Below are 20152 nucleotides of genomic sequence, written 5' to 3'. Positions count from 1 at the left end.
AATGGTGGCTTAACAACGCTTAGATATAGGTTATTGGGAATGTATCTGTAGGAGTAGCCAATCCGGTTGGGACGATTAAAGGAATCAAGCATATTTATGTCTTTATAAATTGATCATATGGCGAGCAAAGCATGATGATCGTAATGCATTCTATCCTACTGTGTTGGGTTGTAGATAGAGTTATAGTTGGGATTTCCGAGAGTTTGGAGCGGTGCTGGTCTGTGCTTTCCATTCCTCGACCCCAAAAACATACGCGCAGAACAACCCGCAGCTATCCTTCCTCCGGCCTGGTTTGCTCTCCTTCGTGACCTCGCAGAAGAGCAATCGAGCTCAAGCACTCTACCGGGAGAAGTCCTGCGACATCGTTCGAGTTCCGCGTCCTCGCCCAGCAACCGACCAGGCCGCGGGGCCTCTCCGTGCCTTTGAACGACAACAAAACACCCGCGCCCTTCGATCTCTCCTCTCTCTTCCCCGATCCCCAATCCCCAACATTCTCCCCACGCAATGGCAGAAGCCACCCTCCACAACGCTCCGATCGTCATCGACAATGGCAGTGGGACCATCCGCGCCGGCTTCGCCGGTGAGGAGATCCCCTCCTGCTACTTCCCCTCGTTCGTGGGCCGGCCCAAACATCCGCGGGTGATGGCCGGCGGTCTCGAAGGCGACGTCTTTATCGGACAACGAGCTCAAGAACTGCGCGGCTTGCTCAAGATTCGCTACCCTCTGGAACATGGAATCGTAACAGACTGGGACGATATGGAGAAAATCTGGCACTACGTGTACGAGAACGAGCTGAAAACGCTGCCGGAGGAACACCCTGTGCTCCTGACGGAGCCACCGCTCAACCCACGCAAGAACCGCGACGCTGCCGCCCAAATCATGTTTGAGACCTTTAACGTTCCGGCGCTGTACACTTCAATTCAAGCTGTGCTGTCATTGTACGCGTCTGGTCGGACAACAGGTGTGGTCCTCGATTCAGGGGATGGTGTCTCCCATGCGGTACCGGTGTTTGAAGGTTTCGCGATCCCGAACAGTATACGGCGGATTGATGTGGCGGGTCGGGATGTGACGGAGCAGCTGCAACTACTGTTACGAAAGAATGGACATGTGCTGCATACCAGTGCGGAGAAGGAGGTCGTCCGCATGATCAAGGAGAAGGTGTGCTACGTTTCGCTAGATCCGAAGCGGGAGGAGAAAGACTGGATGAATAGCTATCACAAGTCGGAGACGAAGTCTGTTGACTATGCGCTGCCTGATGGACATAAGATCAAGGTACTTTCCTTTACGTTATGCTGATCGGGTTGGAGGGGCTTGCTAATGGCGAACTAGATCGGACAAGAACGCTACCGCGCCCCCGAAATTCTCTTCGATCCGGAACTTATTGGCTTGGAATACCCTGGTGTACATCAAATCGTGCAGGATGCCATTACCCGGACGGATCTCGATTTGCGGAAATCTCTCTACCTCAACATCGTCCTGTCTGGTGGATCAACGCTGTGCAAGAATTTCCCGGACCGGTTGATGCGCGAGATTAAGCGTCTGGCTGTGGAGGATATGAAGATCCGAATCTCTGCCCCCGCAGAACGGAAGTACACGACATGGATCGGAGGTGGTATTCTTGCTGGCTTGAGCACCTTCCGGAAGGTAGGTTTCCACCTCATCACCCTAAATCATGAACCGTACATCTAACTCCTTCAACAGATGTGGGTGAGCGCAGACGAATGGCACGAAGACCCCGAGATCATCCACCGGAAGTTCGCTTAAAGATGCTTGCCTTTTTGGATGAATCCAATATCAGGGACCTGCACGATCGACGGTATCCACTTCCGCGCCTGCAGCTCGCAGACTCCGCGACAGGATCCGTTTCACTGCAAATACTGAACTTGCAAGCTACTAGCTAGAAAAGACATCAATGGTGATGCTCACAATGGTCAGCAGCAGCTTTTAATAGATACCCCTCTTTTCTGTTCGCCTCGATTATTCAAGCTGCCATACCCCATCTGCCACTCATACTACGCTTTCACCCTTCCACTATTTAACTATCTGATGCGAGATACATCTTCCATGAGCGGTGTTTTGTGTCTATTCCCCACATCGGATGAGCTCACTAGCACATCTACCCCTTATCTTATGCTGCTTCCCTTAGCCTCTAACCATACATACCTAGCGACATGTACCCCGGATTACGAGGAAAGACATGAATCTAGATGCTATTTTGCTTTCACTTCTTCTACCTTTTTCCTGTCTCACCTCATATCTCCTTATTTCTCGCTGAAATTGCGTGCCACATTCTGAAGTTTTGTGTACATATTGGATGGATAGATGAAAATAAACGAGTCCCAACAACCCATCTCCGTTGATCAAGTAACCTGGAGCCTGGAAGCTCCGCAATTGCCCTAAGATGCTCAGAAAAACCCCCATCCACATAGCCCTATCTGATCGTTACCACCAATAAAAGCAACAACTTCAAGAATGGTGGAAAGTAAAGGAGAAAAGTGAAAGACAAAACTTAATTCTTGATTGACCTACCATCACCCAAAGTATTAGGGACCTTTATCCACTACACTGAGGCCACGCCCCCTCGCACCGAAGAGTCTTCCAACCATCATCCCAACAGCCATCCCCATAATCATCTTAACATTCTTGTGTGATATATCCCAGCTCAAGAAGATCATTGATATCAAGGTCTCGGGTGGTAGCCCACAGATTCACTGCCCCTGTGGGGGTATCCATCATTGCGCACAGGGGTGTAACGCGATATCAGTCAATGCTGAAAGCGGTAACTAGATATATAGCAAGTTTTAGCATGCCACATGAGCTCTGCGTCCTGTCGAATAGATCTGCCCTGATTACCGTCTTCCCAACCAAAGGGTCACACTCTGAACAGAGTGGATAGGTTGAGGACACAGAAACCTACCTATAACTCGCATGAAACGGGTGTGGTCCTCAAGGAATGTTGCTGTACCACATCGTTGCATCGCCTAAGCTTCCAGATAAGATGAAGACGTGAGCATAACCCCTCAAACAGTGAAGAAAGACACACTGACAAAGTGATTGATGATCATATCACTCAACGAGGTTGGAATGCGGGAGTTAGCACGTCCAAGTATGCATTCTGAGGGATGCGGATGAATCCTCCTTTGAGATATACGGATCTCCAAGTAGGTTTGTGATTATTAGCCAACAGAGTGTTTTGGGGTCCTAGTGATTTTAATAGTCGGGGTTCCAGTAGTAGCAGGACTGAGCTACTGGGTAGTAATAAACAAAATCAGCAGCGAGATGGATGGAAACGGGAAAAGCAGTTACTATAGTAGTTGAGGAAAGAGCGTTTGATGTCTAAGTTAGAAGCAGCAACAACAACACAACCTCAAGTCACTGACATATTCATGTGACATCCTAGACATGTATGTCTTAGTCACGTTACCAATATACTTATATAAGTGCAATCTATTGTCTGTTGGTTGTGCCTCAACCCAATCCACAATATGAGGAATATTCACACAGTGCCAACCAAATACCTACTAGTGATCAAGCAAGTGTACAACACATATAGTCAGCTAGCCAACTAGCCAGCCACATGCATAGTAGTCTCGAACCAAATAACCACGAGCATTTGTTTACCTCTTCATCCTCCAACGCATCTGGTGTAAGAAGAAGGTCTAGAACACTTCCAGGTAGTTCTAACCTAAGGTAACCCAACCCAACTCCACTGTCACAAAGAGTATAGTAATGTAGAATGTAGAGGGCCAGCGTCATTGTAACCCTTGCATAGAATGATATTGTCAAGACATTTTATGTTTGTTGTCGAAAAAGGCAATTCGTGTCATTGAATTGTTTGATGATGTCAAGTCACGACATCAAAAACCGGCGATCCCGTCATTTGCTGAAGGGATGGTGCATCGAGATGGTTCTGGTACAGTCGTTGACGATGCGCTCCGCGGTCCCAGGGCGTTTGGTGAGGTAATTGTGGTTACGTTTTGTGTAACGGACGGTTTCGGCATCATTACGTGAGATTGCACAATTTGTGACCAACATTAGTTGTGTCACAACTTACTACTACTTGGTACGCAATGGGACAGAATCTGGTTTGGTTGGGGTTGTTTTGGTTTGGTTTGATTTCACAGTTAACTAGTAGGGTACATGGGAAATCTTGGCTCTATTGGCCAGTGACACAATATGCTGTGGTAGTGAAGCACGGAGATGCAGTGATCGATCCTATGCTGTAAACAAGACAAAATCCAGTCATTGTCCTAACAAATCACAAAGGAACAAGTGAACAGGGCAATGTCAACGCCATGCTGATGTCCGCGCATATAGACGAGACCATGGCTAAAGGGGTATCATGTTGAAAAGTGTTGATGTGGAGGTTGAAAATAGAAAGAAAAGATGAGAAGAGAGCTGAAGTTGGAGGGGGAACAATAGACCCCTTAATTCAATCGAGTGTTGAAGAGAGAGAAAAGGATTAAAGGCATAGTTGGATGAGATGATTGGGGTGAAGGTAGCAATCTTCGAAGGTCGAATCGAACAATGAAAACAAAAACTTTTTTTGGTGGTCGTAAGTCGTGAGTCATGATCTGCTGATGCAACGCTGGTAGGCGGCAATAGGCACAATGGAAATGGCGCTGAAGATGGTCGGAAAGAAACCCAGTTTCACTCCCCCCCTGACTCTTCATACCTATGCCATGCCCCTGAGCTTGCCCCAGCCCTTCTCAAGACCGCGGAGAGCCCGTTCACGAGTAGAACCGGAGCTGCTCGAGCTGCTGCCGGAGAACTTGCGGCTGAGGGTGCTGGATGAGTCGTCGCTGGAGAAGACCATGTTGCCGGCTCCACCACGGCCGACGTGGTAGACGGGGGCGGCACGGCGGAGATCACGCTCAAGTTCCTCGTCGAAGCTGAAGATGGCGCGCTCGCTGCTGCTGTGGACGTTGCCGGCACCGCCACGACCGGACTTGAAGGTGCTGGGGACATTCGAGTCCAAGCGGGTCAAAGAGGCAGGACCAGTAGCAGAGCGAGAGTCGGTGGTCTTGGTGCCCTTCAGGTTGATGACATTGCCAGCGCCTCCGCGAGCCGTGTGCAGAGCAGGGCGGCTGGTATGAGGGACCGACGGATGCGGCTCAACGACACGGTAATTCACTGATGCAGGCATGGTGATTGAGTTGTGATAGGTAGTGGTAGGTAGTAGAGTGGTGTGGGTTGAGATGTTATTGAGGATGCGTGCAAAAGCGCTTGCGATGCGGGAAGTATAAACTCGCGGTCTATATCGAATTACTCGAATTATTCGAAACGCGGAAACTCAATCCGATTTGCGATAATGGCGTAATAAACATGTAGACGCAATATGAGTCAATTGGAGATGAGGTGTATAGGCAATGGGGACCTATGGTCGAGTGATTCGCGAAGAGTGGTAGGATCTTGTTTGTTTGGTGAAAGTGTGGTAGGCAGAGTCAGACAAAGAGGAATAAAGCAGAAGCAGTCTGGGAGCGAGACTATTAAAAGAGGAGAGGAGAAACTAGAAAATTTCCCTCGTGTGTTTCTTTTTTAGTGGTATGAATGACTCTTCAAACTGGAGCTGATGAGAATCCACTTCTATAGCCTGGAACCAGGCCTCGCAGCGGGGAAGGAGTTATATAGTTGGACGCAGACGAGGCGGGCCCAGCGAGTTACCGGGGGAAGAGTCAGGACGGCCCCCCTTCGTGACGGCAGGCAGACTCATGATTGCACCATGGCCACTGCGTGGTTTCCATTTCCAGGCACCGCGCCAGGGTCACGCTTGGCTGGGGTGGAGCTGCCCAGAAAATTTCATCCCCAATAACTCGTTACTAGTAGTGACTTGGTTGAACCTTCCCACTTTCTGCATTTCTGCGGTTATGCGCGCGCTACTCCATCATCACCGCTGCTTTCAGCCCTGCAAATTTTCACCCTGTTAGGGCGGCACCAAAACGTGCAACATTTACAGCCAATCATTGTCTGCCCGCCCCCCTAATTTACAGTATCATTGGTTAATATTCGACCCACCGCCCCTGCCTATCCTGGCTGCTTTAAAGAATTTCTGTGCGATCATCTGACATGCACGGCGCCAATCCAAGGCGTGGCGAAACGTAACAGAAATTGGCGCCACAGCCAATCACAAGCCATGGATGTGCCCGAGGGCTGGCTCTGGTGGTTTCCTGGGGGTAATGGAAATTGCTGAGTCGGTCACGCGTCATCGGCCAACACATTGCGTGCGGCCTGTTCTGATTCTATTTGGGTCGATCCTGTTGAATGAGGGGGAAGACTCTCGCAATTTCGCCATCAATAATAGCAATAATTCGGTGTATCCAAGGGGCTATGGTATGCTTGGGCCCGGGGCTGAGTTGATGCTGCTTCCTTGGTCTTGGATGTACGAAGTAATACACAGCCCGTCTATAGTCTTCTATTACTGTCTATAGTTTCTACTTGGTATACTACTAACACGTAGATAGAAAATGACTTGTTATTATTAGCTTGGCAGGACTGCCTTTGGACTTACTCTTTTCGTACCAGCAAGAGAAACTAAATTGAGTAACTGACGAACTCTTGCGCTACAAACAGTTCGTTGTCCACTTGCACCATCCCTTCTACTTCTCCCGTAATGCCCAATATTCAAGGCAAGCCCTCGTGGCTTCACCGTCAGCCGGTCAACCGGTCAGAATATTCTACCAGTCCATGACTATTATTCCCCGCAACTATTAGGCCCGGTGCTACCTGAAACCGGCAGCAGCACAGTTGCATCATTATTCGTGCTGCATCTGAAATTGGAAGCGTCAAGTTTAATGGCTAAACTCTGATCCCCGGCAGTACCGAGGGGGTGTTGTTCTTTACAACCATGGCGAAAGGGCATCATGCAGTCAAATCCCGGTTCACAAATCTCAGCTAACCAGACTTACTTCTTTTACATATTGAACGGCGTCTACTGGAAAGGCAGGTACCGGGGAAGATGCCCAATGCTAAGGGCTCAAAGGGGCAGGCCAACCAACTCCGTATGCACGATGATGATGGCATTCTACATGAAAAGTCACATCTGAAGTTAAGACCGGTGCGGAGCGTGGGATTTCCTTCTGAGAGTGACTAAGACTTTGCCGGGGCTACCGGTCGAGACCATTTTTAGTGCAGAAATCTCTTTCAGTATGGAGACGGTTAGCGGAGATCATCAAACAACAGCCCCTCACCGCATCATCCGGGTCCCCATCTGACTGTCCCTCATTGCACCCCAGTTTCTTTCTGTGTTGGCTGGTTGAAACTTATTGACTACTCGTATGATGTTGGCCGGTGTGCGTTGGACATGGGGCAATGGCAGGAACTTTGGGGGGAACTGGATTTTGATCTCCCCTGGCTGTCATGAGATCTGAACGGCACAAACGGAAAATTGAAGAATGCCTCAGGAACCCCACTGCCCATCCACTGCGCTAAACCCAAGCAGGACAGCTTCCCCAGACACAGACTGCCGAGGGGGGCGCCACTCCAAAAAGAGAAAAATGACTCCATAAATCTGGAACGATCGAGAGGGGAAGACGACCAGAAATGCCTCAATGACACGAATCACCCTCCGACCATCGTGATTTCTTCTAGAGTGCTCATCATCCCCCACCTGTCAGGACTATTACTATTAGTCAAATGAAATGTATGCTAAGGACCAACGACTTCGACTAGTGAAGCGCTCACGGACTGCATCTCCTTTCTTAGGGGGTCAGGGGTACAGTCATCTTGACAAAGCAACTCATCCATCTCAGCCCCTGAATGGCCACATCAACCGAGCCGGTTGGACCGGCAAATGGCCGCCATTCCCGTCGTTCCTGCAAACCCGCTTCTGGTTCCCGAGGCAAAAAGGAAAACGGCAGAAGAACTTTTGGAGGACACGTCGTTGCTTCCCCGGATTTTCGACCCCGGAGCATCCTAGCCATGCAGGTCTCATCACTCATCACACCCGGCTGACTGCCACCACCGGGACATGACGTACGAGTAATTTCTTCCGTGCAGGATGTACCCCTTCTTTCAGCTTCCTTCTCGCCGGAGACGTGGCCAGGAGGTCGTCGAAGTTTCCATGCTTCTGGACACGGCCACCGCCTGACGCGGTCGCTCGTGTGCTCCTTTCCCAACCATGTCCAGGTGTCGTGACCCCTCACTCGTATTTCCCAACATTCCTATCTTGCCACTTCTCTATGGTCGAGACACAGCACACGGGGACATAATGATACATCAGATCATTCATTGTAGTCATTTCGAGAGTTTGCAACTGGCATTACGCATTGGCCCCTTGGTCCCTTGCGAGTCGCTCAGGCAGTCGTCGGTCACGACATTGCAAATCCCTTGCTAGTCCATTACTACAACAAGATCAGGGGATACAGTAGTGACGGCAACAAAATAACTGCATCTTCTTATGTCCTACCCCATAGTTCTGACACAGTCCCCCTTGCGTTTATCGGCCGTTGGGCGGCTCATTAGGTAGTGCAGCCATGCATACCAGTCTTGCTAGTATTTGTCTGTCATGTCAAAATCTGGTTTCTAGGATATGCAATTCTTATGAACATTACAGACACCATGAATATCACACTGACTGAATGCAGCAGCGAACCTGGTCCAGAAGTAGTAATGCTTTAACTCCACTAATTGCTCCATATATTCCAGATCACCGGTTATCCTACTGCCTGTTTCTTGATCACCTCCTCGCATTGCTTTTACGAAGAAACAGGAACAAAGAACGGAGAATAGAAGCAAGGAGTCACCTTCTTAACATATTGCACATATGAGCGCTTTGTTATGTAAACTATAGACGATCAAGCAGCTTCCGTAGCCATTTGGTAAAGCCTAGTCTACAGCCCTGCCCTCAACCTCAACTACGACAGACATCCCAGGCTCAAGTACCAGCTAGTATTAGTACTTGGTCCGTACAAAACCAGGATATATATCTCAAATGAATAGTATCCTGGGTAAAAGACAAACACAGAAGTATAATCATTCCACAAGTATACATAGCATCCTCAGTCAATATAATACTGCCGCCTCCCACCGCCCACCGCCATTTTTAATAGAATCTCAGGTCAAAGTTCTGGGACTGTATGTTTCCAAAATCCGCTAAATCCGAGCTTTTTTCATCGAGGTTCACTAGTTTCTGCCGTGCTGAGCGGTCTGTAGAGCGGTAAGTTGTTTACCTTGGCTAGAGGCCAAAGGAATATACGGAGTAGCAGTCCGGACTACAATTATAAAAGCATCGGCTTTTGCCTAGGTTGAGTATAAACTGCCTGTGTCTTGCGGCTAACTCCGTCGAATATAGTCATTTCTATATTATACAAATACTGAAGATGGCTTCCTCGACTCTTTTTTCTTCTTTTACTCTCCAATTAGCCTGCCAGGTTCTCGTCTCTTGAAGCTCGAGTATGCGCTCTTGGCTATAGAAGTCTGACCTCATCTTAGATGGAGAAACCCTCAAAATCAGGCCGTAATGAATGTCTACCGTCAACAGGACTCATGTATACTATTCTGCCCTCAGCCGACCTTGCCTTGACTGGGAGGTATCCCCCAAAGGCATTCGAAAGCCTTGAAAGGCTCAAGGAAACAATAAAAGCCTCCTTTGATACACTCGAAGAGCACGATATTGATCAATACCTGTCTCTAGGATCTGTGTCTGAACATGATTTTCAACACCTGGTCCAGGAACGCCAACAGCTATGTTATCCAGTGAGGTTTACATACTTCCCAGAAATTTAAACTCTTATTGTCAAACTCGCCATACAAAGGCAGAACGTGGCTCGCATGGCATTCAGACGAGAGATCACCTCCCAGTTAAGGATCATGAGACTCGACATCGAGGAGCGTCCTGGCTTATGGCCGTCCATGCACGTTGGCCCTACTGGTTCCGTGAAAGAAGCTGACGATAGCTGGTCCCATCCCTTAGTAGAGCCTAGGAATAAGGATTGGCCAAGGATCGTCATTGAGAGTGCGGTAGCAGAATCAATGCCTAGACTCCGTCAAGGTGCCTCCTGGTGGATAAATAACTCTAACGGGCAAGTGCAGATCGTGATCTTGATCAGTGTGCACAAGGACAGTAAGCGCATAGTATTTGAAAAGTATTTCCCAAAACCCAGTGTTCCTTTCAACACCGGAGCGCAATTTAGGACAGCCTATATTCCAGACCTGATTGCAACTACTGAAGTGTGCTATGGAGATGACCCTCCAACTGTCCGAGGCCCTTCGGTCACGCTGGAGTTTCAGCGCTTAGTGGGTAGAAAACCGGTGTTGTCTGAGAAAGATGTCATATTGTGGCCAGAGCTGCTCTTGGAAATTGCTGAAGACATCTTTGAACATGACGGCTTTCCCCCGCTCAGACTGGCACGGTACAGCGCTCCCCATATGTTAACCTCTCATCTGAATAGTGGAGGCGCCCATACTCCTAATGCTCGTTAGCCATAGGATCAGGATTGGGAGTATTGAAGTATTGAAAAAAGAGAGCATTTAGTCAAACAGATAAATAAATTAAGATGGTTTACTAGTACGGAAACGTAAAACAATCACCTTTTTACATCTGTTATAAGAATACTACCTTATTTAAAATTAAATGATAACAAGACAGACCCTACGCAGCTCGTTATAATTATACACCAATTGACTGACAAGTAGCTTGTCGGATTATATTGGAACGACCTTCTCGCACACGTGAACATGGTGATATAGTTAGAAATGTATTTCTGCCTGAGGCCACAACATCACTTCCCTAGTATATTGCCGTACCTGACCGCCCTGATATCGCAGCGATCTCCGCCTCAAGCAGTGCGTCGCCATTGATTTCTCTCTAGCTAGCATCAACGGCTTTTTGTGCCCATTCATATTTCAGCTTCTCTTCCTTTTTCTAGATCGCTACAAGTGCAGCCAATACACCATCGCACTCTTCCAACCGAGCCATCTCTCACGCGCACCGCGCCACCTGCGCGCATCCGACTCGAGCTTAATTCGCTTTTAAAGAGCAGTTGCTCTCTGAACACCAAAATGCCCAAATATAAGTCTCCCCCTCACCTTTCGATGGACCCTTGATACTGACAAAGACATTACTCTTCTGTAGGACACTCCCAACCCCCTTCACATCAACCCGCGGACTTGTCCATCGCGCATGCAATTCCTTCCATCCTCCTATCCAGCCATCACCTCCGGAGTCACATCCCCACTGACCGATGTCTCTATTCGAATATAGGCGACTACTGCGATGTATACCTCACGCACGACTCGATGAGCGTGCGCAAGGCGCATAACGCCGGACGTAACCATCTCAGAAACGTTCTGGAATACTACCAACGTACGGCGGCCCATCCACCCCAAGACCACCTCGAAAGAGAGACCTGCTAACGCGACACCAGAAATCGGACAAGAAAAGGCCCAATCGGTCATCGACTCCATCACGTCGTCCTACGCCGCCGAAGGCCAGGCTGTCCCGAACCCCGCGATGGCTCCTCCGGGGGCTTACCCTCCTCCATTCGGCTTCCCTGGTATGTCACGCTTCGCCACCTACTACATACCATGCACCACTACTACATCGATCAACAAACTAACACCCTCTCCTCAGGTCGACCAGGTCAACTCCCTCCCCCTCCGTTCGGAATGCCTCCTCTGGGTGCACCCGGCGCGCCGGGCATGCCTCCTCGTACGTTACACTTCTATCCCCCAACATCCCAAACCCACACCTGAGGTATCTTATCTAACCTTCATGAAAACAGCCCCCGGAGCAAGAGGTCTCCCCTTCCCCCCTCCCTTCCCCGGTCCAGCAGGCGCCGCCCCTCCTGCCGGTCTCCCCCCTCTCCCCAACATGCCCCCGGGCGCCCAGGGCTTCCCTCCTCCGCCTGGCGGATTCCCTCCTAACTTCCCGACCCCTCCCCCCGGTGCTGCTGCTGCCGGGTTCCCCCCGATTCCTCCCCCAGGTCAAGCTCCAGCAGGATACAGCCCCAGTCCTACACCCGGTATAGCTGGACCGCCGGGACAGGATGGTGGTTACGCACCACCGCCCGGTATGGGCGCCGGTTTGCCTGGCCCGCCTCCGGGATTGGGTGATAAGCGGTGATGGTGGGTAGTAGTATATTATCTTATGTTGTATCTGTATCATGAGTTTGCTTGATTTATTTACTACGGGGGTTCTCACTTTCTTCTTTTCGCCTTATTTGTTTGTCTAGATTCGAGTGATTCCATACCAGCGTTCTATCTATGGGGATTCGGTTATGCAATATTTCTTTTCTTTTGTTTGATTGAAAGGAAAGAAAAAGTTGGTAAATCAACAGAATATGAATAAAAGGATTTATTGGATGGATTTTTCTTTATTCACTTCATCATAATGCGTATGTGAGTTTGTAGGGTACTAATAACTACCTTTGAAACATCATTTTAAAGTAGTGCTACGACAACCTATATGGAATGGTGTGAACATGTTACAATGGAAACTACTAGATCGCTCTAGGATAATAGGTCAATGCAACTCAGGCACGGCATTATGATTTCTTTCCATACACGATGAAATCACAAGAATAATACAGGGATATCGGATCAGACAAGTAGACAGACCCCCTGCCAGCTAATAAAATAAAAAGGAACACTTCACGTAGTCCACACAAAACCCAAGTACCGATCTCCAGATCCAGTATTTCAGAACGCCAGCGGTGAAAATAAATCGAGAGAGAAAAGGGAGGAAGGAAATGAAAGGTGGATTGCCTTTGGTAAAGGATTCGGATGTGAGAGCCAGAGGAATTGGGAGAAAAGAAAAGAAGGAAACAAGAAATTTTCCTGTATATCATTGTATACGACAAGGAATGGTAGCCAAGAGCATATAGGCAAGCAAATGGGAGGAATCACAATATAAAAAAGCAAATAAACGCACATAGCGCGGGGGAGGGAGGATGCAGTCAGTGGAAAGCTAGAATAGGGCCCGAAGAATCAACCCATGCCCGCACTAAGCCATAACTTCATCTCAAGCAAGGCTAGAAAGCAATCATATTAAATCTTTCAGTGGTCGTAACCTGCTCCCCGTTGCCATGGGCTCGGGTTGTTTTGTTGCCGGTATGCATGTGGGTTTTGGAAGGGGGAGCTATTGTAGCCTCGTGGTACAGGAGACGGTGAACGCCCGAAATTAGCATCGTAGGCAGGAGGGCCATTGCGGGCCGAGTTGTCGCTAGGGAATAGCGGCAAAGACGGATCGACAGGCGAGACCGGGGAATGACGAGCGGTCTGGTGTGTCGTGGCATCAGGGGCTTCGAGATTCTGACGGCTAACACTGGCACCGTTTCCACTGGAGAAGGACGTATTGTCATCCTCGAACGGACTGGATTGGTATGGTGACCCCTTCATGTCCCCACGAGCGGTAGCACCCAGAGCATCCAGTTCGGTGGTCAACTGACCCCCGTTCTTGATGAACGAACCCCGGTCATCTCTCATGGGCTGGTACCGTGTGTCGGGGTTCTTGGAAACGATGGCGTAAACAGATGCGATCAAGACCAGGATCAACAACACCAGAGCGAACACAGCGTTGTATACGAAGAAAACAACACCCATAACACCAGTGACAATTCCAGGTTGGTTGAACACATCCGAGAAGAATAGCAGGAAGATCGTGTTGAGGAAGTTAATGGCGGCAATCGAAATGTTGTAAATATTGGTCTTCTTGTCCATCCAGGGCCGGAGGACGCTGACAGCAATGAGCATACCAGCCTCAATGATCACAAGAGCGATGGTTTGCACGACCGGGGCGGGCTGACTCAATCCAATGAACAGGCCCTTGATCAAGATGTAGCCCAGGAACGGGACGATGAAGTAGTACGCAGTTGCGCGGTACTGGACATACAAGAATCCCCACTTGTTCAAGCAGGTAGGGTCAGAGTAGAGGATATAAGCTGGGTTCTTGTGCATGATGACAGATCGCTTGGCCAGACGCAACACCTTCAATGCTGCCCAACCCAGCGCTGCAACCACCGAAAGGAACATGATCACAGCAAGAACCACCTCCGCAGCTGAGTCGACCCGGGTGAATTCCCACAGGCAGAGTACACACATTTGGGGGAAGCCGATCAGCGTGAGTCGGAACAGAATTCCACGTGCGACGACCTTCCATCCGTTACGGAACTCCTGGAATTTGTCTCCCTTCATCTTGCCGTTCTTAGCAAGGACCTCACAGCCAAGCTTGAAAATAGCGACAAGGGCCATCACCAGCGCAACGAATACAACGAAGAAGATAAGGCCGGTCAGGAAGATATTCGTAGATTCGATTCCAGCCTTGAAGCCAACACGCTCAATACCACGAACAATGACGCTAGAATCAGTGGCAGTTTGGGTACTGGCATCCGCACGTTTATGCCAATGCTTGAAATACCCAGTGGCCTTCCTGACAATAGGCTCGTCATCGAGGGAGCGCTTGCGTCTGAACAGTTGAACGGACGTAGTGGACAAATCCGAAAGAAGGGTTGAAGCCGTTCCTCCGGTCGAGCGCTGGTACCATGTACAGATGGTTTCCAGGAAGCCCACATGGATGATGCCCATACTCCACTGGAAATTCTGGGTCCAAGACTCCACGATCGGAGGCATTGCGACGGATGTCATACCAATCATCGCTTGAGACTGCATGAAACCGAAGAGAGAGAGCGCATTAGCCGCGACGTGAGCAGCCGTGTTCGAATGTCCCAATCCAGAGGTGATAGCAGAGGCAGCCAGACCGAGACCGGAGATAATAGCTGTAGTCCAGCCGACGCCCTTTTGATAAACTGTCTTGCCGTTGGAGAGAGATGCTTCCACACAGGTAATGGCTTCACCAGTCGTGGTGGAGTTGATATAGATCCGCACGTTGGCATCAAGATCCGGGACGGTGTATGCAATGTCTAAGCGCCGGTTGTTAGTGAACTAGGGCTCACTCAAAGGGGCCGCCGATGACGGAGATCACTTACTCGGAATGGACTTGACCACCGATTCGGGCACGGTAATGACGGCTTTCGGAACATCGATCGTGCCCGCATTCATGGGACAGAGTCCAGTAAGATCCATCTCACAAGGGTCGAGAGTCTTGGTCAACACCTGGATACCGTAGGCCTCGAGCACGAGCTCTGCAGTGACCTTTCCAGAAATTGCAGATACTCCATCGAAGCTGAAGGTAAGCGAGCGGTTGCCGGGGGTGAAAGTAACACTGAAGTAAGTGGCCGTGAAATTCGAACTGTCCTGGCAGATACTCAGGGCATTGGATTCGATGAGCTTGGTGGCGGCGGCCTGCGGGGAGTTGAGCAGGACGACCAGAAGGCCGATGAACATGGATATTAATCGCATTTTGGCAAGCTATGTGGCCGACAACTTGTCGATTCGTAGGAAATAACGAGGGCGCCCGTCGACCAGTGCGGGAGACGCGGGGATAAAAAATCAAGTTGATCGAACAATAAGGTGGTACTCCAGAGCACCAGCTTGGCGCGGCCGGATGCGGTCGTGTAGGAAGTCGGCGGAAGCTGTTAGGGAGGGAGTGGTACCGCAGTAGAAATCGCGGAGGGTAGGATCGTAGAAGGAAGAGTCGGATAGGGTAGTATGTAAGGATTATCGCTCGATGGGGGGGTGGGATCCTGTTGCGGTTACGGTTCACCACGTCATTGGTAGCCCAGGGCGCTTGCTTTCCGGGATACTGGAACAAAAAGAGCGGATGAAACGGGGTTACGTCGGGTTTGAAAGAACGATTGTAAAGAAAAGAATGCGATATATAAAATGAGTGTCGACTGTAGTAGTAGTATAAAGACTTTCAAGAGAGTGTGGTAGTTGGAAGTCGAAATAACAACAAAAGCGAGCGTGGGATGGCGACACACAGTATGGCCGGGGGTTGGTGGTTGTCGAGTTGGAAGAACGACACACGGGGAAGGGGACTGGAAGATGGGATAAGATGGTTGCCTGAGTCTCCCTAAAAAAAGCGGGAATGGGAGGGAAAAGAGGGGAGAGGTGTTTCGCACCCTCTGGGGAGATGGGGGGGTGCGCAAGGTCGAATTGGCGGAAAGAGAGGGATGCAACGAGAGAAAGAAAAGAAGAAGAGGAAGAAGTAACAAAAAGATCCAGACAAGAGGGAAGAGAGAGAAGAAAGAAGAGAAAGCGACGTCCTCCCTTCGAGAAACACCAGACACAACACAGTCACAGCGAGTTGGACGTGTGTGTATTATTTTCTTCAGGGGATTTCAGCTCTTCGGGGTCGCAGGAGAGACGGCCGGGAATGGAATGCTGTCGTTTGAACTGGTTTGAATTGGTTTGAAACCGCCCGGGACCCTCCTCTGCGCTGACTCAGCTCGGGGGCCGCCCTCAATCTAGCCAATCACAAGGCTCAATGGTACTCTGTCACGGGAAAGTGGAGTCGAACCACCGCCGGGCGGAGTATGTACGATACGGTATCAGGTCGGTATTTGATGGATGGGGATGGGATGGAGATGAAGTACTAGTAGTAGTAATAGTACTTCAAGCACGCAGGAACAATAATACTAGTAATCATGAACAATAGCCAAGACAATCAGAATGGTTGACAGATGATAATGACCAGTGAATCAATCTCAGTTGGACCAATCACTCATACGCATGAATCAAACTCTGCTCAACTTCTTCTCACTCAATGATCACACGGTTCATAGGAGGTCAGAAAGCATAAAAGAGAGCAGGTCACTCATCCTGCTCAGCTGCCGACCTCATATACTAGGGCTTCTGTCCCGCTGTGCAGCTGCCACACCAGGAATGATCAGAGCCAATGTCTACCTAATTACGAACTAAAAACTAACTGGCTGCTTTGCTGCCAGTCTGTCGGTACCAACTTGAAGTCATATTATTTGCCTTTTTCTTTGCCCCAAGTCCCAAGGCTCACCTCCAGTCGGACTCCAGTGGGTGCACGCGCGTCCCTCAGGGGGTTGGGTCTGGCCAAATGCGGATGCCTACTTATGCTTTCCTTTACCCGCCGGGCCGCACTCTGATTTGTCTAGCATCGGCGGGCCAGAGCAAATTTTATGGCGCCCGGGGGTGCAAAAACGGCTGGCAATCATGGATGGTTCCATCCTCCTACGGCATTACGAAATTATCATCCTCCGTGCTTGCTTGTGGGGTGCAACCTGCAGCCTCGTAGAGGTTAAAATTCAATGTCAGTGGATCTATCTATGTAATGTCTGCCGCTGTTCGTCGTGATCGCAATGTCGTGGACATGGACTTACACAGTACACAGTCCATCTTGTCCTTTGCTGTATGTGCGAGGAGATCTACATCAGCACTTGCTTCCTGGTCTTACTGCCACCTTGACCCAGTAGTAGTTCATCCACGCACCTAACAAAGTACTTTGTAGCTGTTGTCGAAGAACAGACTTTTTGTTGTGCTTTCTTTTGCCCCTCCTGCTTCATTTCTTTTTTTTTTCTTGTTCCCCCGCTCACCGCCTGGATCGGAATACTTTACATCGATGCTATTAATAACTTGGCTTTCCCACGAGTTGTTGCGACGACCCAATGATACGCACTACTGCAACTGAAACGTCGAGGTGCGTACCTTCATCCAGCGCAAGCATAAGAGGACAATGCAACATAGGAAAGAAGAAGCAAGTAAAAAAATCTCTTCATCTGCCATCATCTAGAAAGACAGCATCGGTCTCTCCAAACCCCGTACATATGAGATGTCAGGTCGTTTATCGATCAACTGGAACTGTCAAATCTCGCAGCATAGGTTATCTTCCGACCGATCTATTTGTGTTTCAACCGTGGACCTGGACCCTGTGCCTGAACCCCGTGTGTAACACGGTAACCTGAGCTTGCTGAGTAATTCCCCTGTAGTAACTACTCCGTCAGGCGCGTGGAAATTTCGATCCTGTCGCATGTCAGATTGCAGATAACCTGCCTCAATGGGATACAGAAACGGCAGAGAGTTGGGTCATTGCTCATGCGTGGTTTTACCTTGGAACCGTGTTAATAACTGTTGATCTGGAAGATCAACGGAATAGGACAGCGGATCGTACTCGTATGTCTCTTGTTTGATTGACATAAGTGTTAGTGCGTGCGGTAGGGCGCCCCAGAGGGCGTTCCCGGAATGCCACTAACAGCAAGCCTGCCGTCGAGGGCTTAACTATGGGCTGCTTCTTTTTAATCTACTATTAGATAGTTTGGCGAGGGGGGAAAACCTGGTCTGTCTGCACAGCCGCCTCCTTGCCCAATCTTCCAGAAACCAAATCAATCTAGTACCTACCACCTCTTTCCGATTTAATCAACTACAAACCAATCCTCTTCTCTTGCAGGAAGAAACAAAATATTTCATGCTTTTCCAGGTCTCATCCTTCCCTTATTACACAGGATATATACCTGCTACCACATGTCTCGGACGACCTTCCCACTTCCCAGACACACGGACATCGTAGTTAAGATTGCTAAAATGCCACCGCATCCCGCATCCCTGATCAACCCTCCCCAAGCGAAAAAGGCAGATCATCAGACTTTGCCCGTCCGTGACTTGCGCATCATGACGTCCGGACCCCATTGATCAACTGCTCCTCTCCTCTCCTCCCCAACCCCGTGCATTTCCCTCCCTCCTTCCATCATACCCAGTGAGCGGAGAAAAGAAATCCACAACAATGCAATTCTCCATTCCTTTCTTCCTTTAGAGCGATCAAAGGGAAGCAAAGCAACACCGTAGTATCGGATCATCCATCCACAGGGTCCTAACCCGCTGACGCCGCCTCAACCTTGGGTCTGGCGGAAAGGCTCGTCCTATTTTTGGTGCTCCTGGCCCTCAGTTACTTACGAGTGCAGAACCACGGATTGCGTGTCTCTCGGCTACGCCACTCTTCCTGGTTTTCTGGTTCTTTGCTAGGGTCTGGGCCATGAGTTGGTAACCCTGGTGTCTGGTGAGTTGTTTCATGATTTGGTTTTTCTCCAGTTTAGGCGGGGTGTTTTCTGAGGGTATAAGACTGTTGTGAGTGGTGGTTCATAATTAGGTAATTGTCGTATTTATGCTTGTTGGACAGTGTCATATTCATGGTGCGACTACTGTTCATCGGAATCAAGACGTAGTTCGTCAAGTGGACGAATGCTAAATCATGAGGTACAAGTGACTTATCCATAACTACCTAATTACACTTGCATTTATCTATACCGTACATTTCCGCCGTTCTAGTAGTATCGCTAGTATTGTGATCGCATATCTTTCCAGGCTACTACAACGGGCTCCTGATGGTTGATATATATAATCCTCGAGTGAACATGACATTTTTACCTGACCTGAAACATAACGAGTTTTTATTCTTCTGGTTTCTCGAAATCCCACCATGATCCTAGCCAACTACTGAAGAATATATATCAGAGTCAGCCAAGTTCTAGTACTTAGTATTATGCCTCCATCACCATCAAATTCTCGAGCAACATCACAAAATGGATGATATTATCGCTCCTCGATCATTGATCTCATCACCCTACTCCTACTGAGTATCTTCTCATATCAACCAAACTTCGCCCTCACAAATATTCAAGGAGCACCCCTTAGCCCCGTAAACCCACTAGCCCAGAGCTCAACGGCTAAGTATCTCTCAATCTCACTATTAATACCTAAGTACGGCAGTTCCTGGTTAGAGTATACACGGCAATTAGATACCTTCCCTGAAACATGTCAACAGTTGCATTTCTCAGCTATAACGTAACCGGCAAGCGAGTCGGCCAGGCAAGCCAGTCGGCCACCTGTGTATCCCATACTAATCTAACATTTATCTAACTCTAATATCTCACCCACCGTAAGTTCAATTACAATAGAATATTAATCGAAGCTATATATATACTTTAAGAAACCAAATATCAAAAATATATAATATAATAGGATTCATATTATATATAATACGAGTTTGAAATAAATTACCAAAAAAATACAGCGTAATCTATTTTACTTGATTAAATATTGATATTTATCTTATAATATTTGTATACTAATCTTAGATATATTCTAGTATGCCAGTTTCATTAAATAAATTTAAATATATGAAGTTTGGCTGTAGTATTACAGCTCAAAAATTGCTGGATTAGTATGGGATATACAGGTGGCCGACTGGCTTGCCTGGCCGACTCGCTTGCCGGTTACGTTACTCTTACTTACTAACCTTCATTTATATAGCAATATTATAATCGCCAATCTAGCAAATTTCCAACACTGGACA

The 20152-nt window shown here is 48.8% G+C and overlaps 6 protein-coding genes across 6 annotated transcripts; 4 read left to right on the top strand and 2 right to left on the bottom strand.

The window, feature by feature from the left end:
• Window positions 1–504: 504 nt before the first annotated feature.
• On the top strand, window positions 505–1764 carry RO4 (actin-related protein ArpA; the record flags this gene model as incomplete). The annotated part of the gene is made up of 3 exons (XM_041685733.1): window positions 505–1272; window positions 1330–1644; window positions 1702–1764. The coding sequence occupies 3 exons, from the start codon at window positions 505–507 to the stop codon at window positions 1762–1764; spliced, it is 1146 nt and encodes a 381-aa protein (XP_041539788.1).
• A 2911-nt stretch (window positions 1765–4675) lies between these two features.
• Window positions 4676–5146, bottom strand: AKAW2_20961S (DUF3602 domain-containing protein; the record flags this gene model as incomplete). Its single annotated transcript, XM_041685732.1, has 1 exon — window positions 4676–5146. One exon carries the CDS (start codon window positions 5144–5146, stop codon window positions 4676–4678), a length of 471 nt encoding a protein of 156 aa, XP_041539787.1.
• A 2491-nt stretch (window positions 5147–7637) lies between these two features.
• On the top strand, window positions 7638–7970 carry AKAW2_20960A (uncharacterized protein; the record flags this gene model as incomplete). The annotated part of the gene is made up of 1 exon (XM_041685731.1): window positions 7638–7970. The coding sequence occupies one exon, from the start codon at window positions 7638–7640 to the stop codon at window positions 7968–7970; it is 333 nt and encodes a 110-aa protein (XP_041539786.1).
• A 1798-nt stretch (window positions 7971–9768) lies between these two features.
• On the top strand, window positions 9769–10419 carry AKAW2_20959A (uncharacterized protein; the record flags this gene model as incomplete). The annotated part of the gene is made up of 1 exon (XM_041685730.1): window positions 9769–10419. The coding sequence occupies one exon, from the start codon at window positions 9769–9771 to the stop codon at window positions 10417–10419; it is 651 nt and encodes a 216-aa protein (XP_041539785.1).
• Window positions 10420–10998: 579 nt separating this feature from the next.
• Window positions 10999–12061, top strand: AKAW2_20958A (putative U1 snRNP complex component Yhc1; the record flags this gene model as incomplete). Its single annotated transcript, XM_041685729.1, has 4 exons — window positions 10999–11008; window positions 11062–11067; window positions 11201–11302; window positions 11364–12061. 4 exons carry the CDS (start codon window positions 10999–11001, stop codon window positions 12059–12061), a joined length of 816 nt encoding a protein of 271 aa, XP_041539784.1.
• Window positions 12062–12993: 932 nt separating this feature from the next.
• On the bottom strand, window positions 12994–15294 carry AKAW2_20957S (transient receptor potential ion channel family protein; the record flags this gene model as incomplete). Its single annotated transcript, XM_041685728.1, has 2 exons — window positions 12994–14855; window positions 14922–15294. The coding sequence occupies 2 exons, from the start codon at window positions 15292–15294 to the stop codon at window positions 12994–12996; spliced, it is 2235 nt and encodes a 744-aa protein (XP_041539783.1).
• Window positions 15295–20152: the final 4858 nt, after the last annotated feature.

Source organism: Aspergillus luchuensis, chromosome 2 (genome assembly GCF_016861625.1).
Source record: "Aspergillus luchuensis IFO 4308 DNA, chromosome 2, nearly complete sequence".
NCBI lineage: Eukaryota > Fungi > Ascomycota > Eurotiomycetes > Eurotiales > Aspergillaceae > Aspergillus > Aspergillus luchuensis.
This window is presented reverse-complemented; position numbering and strand designations above follow the sequence as displayed.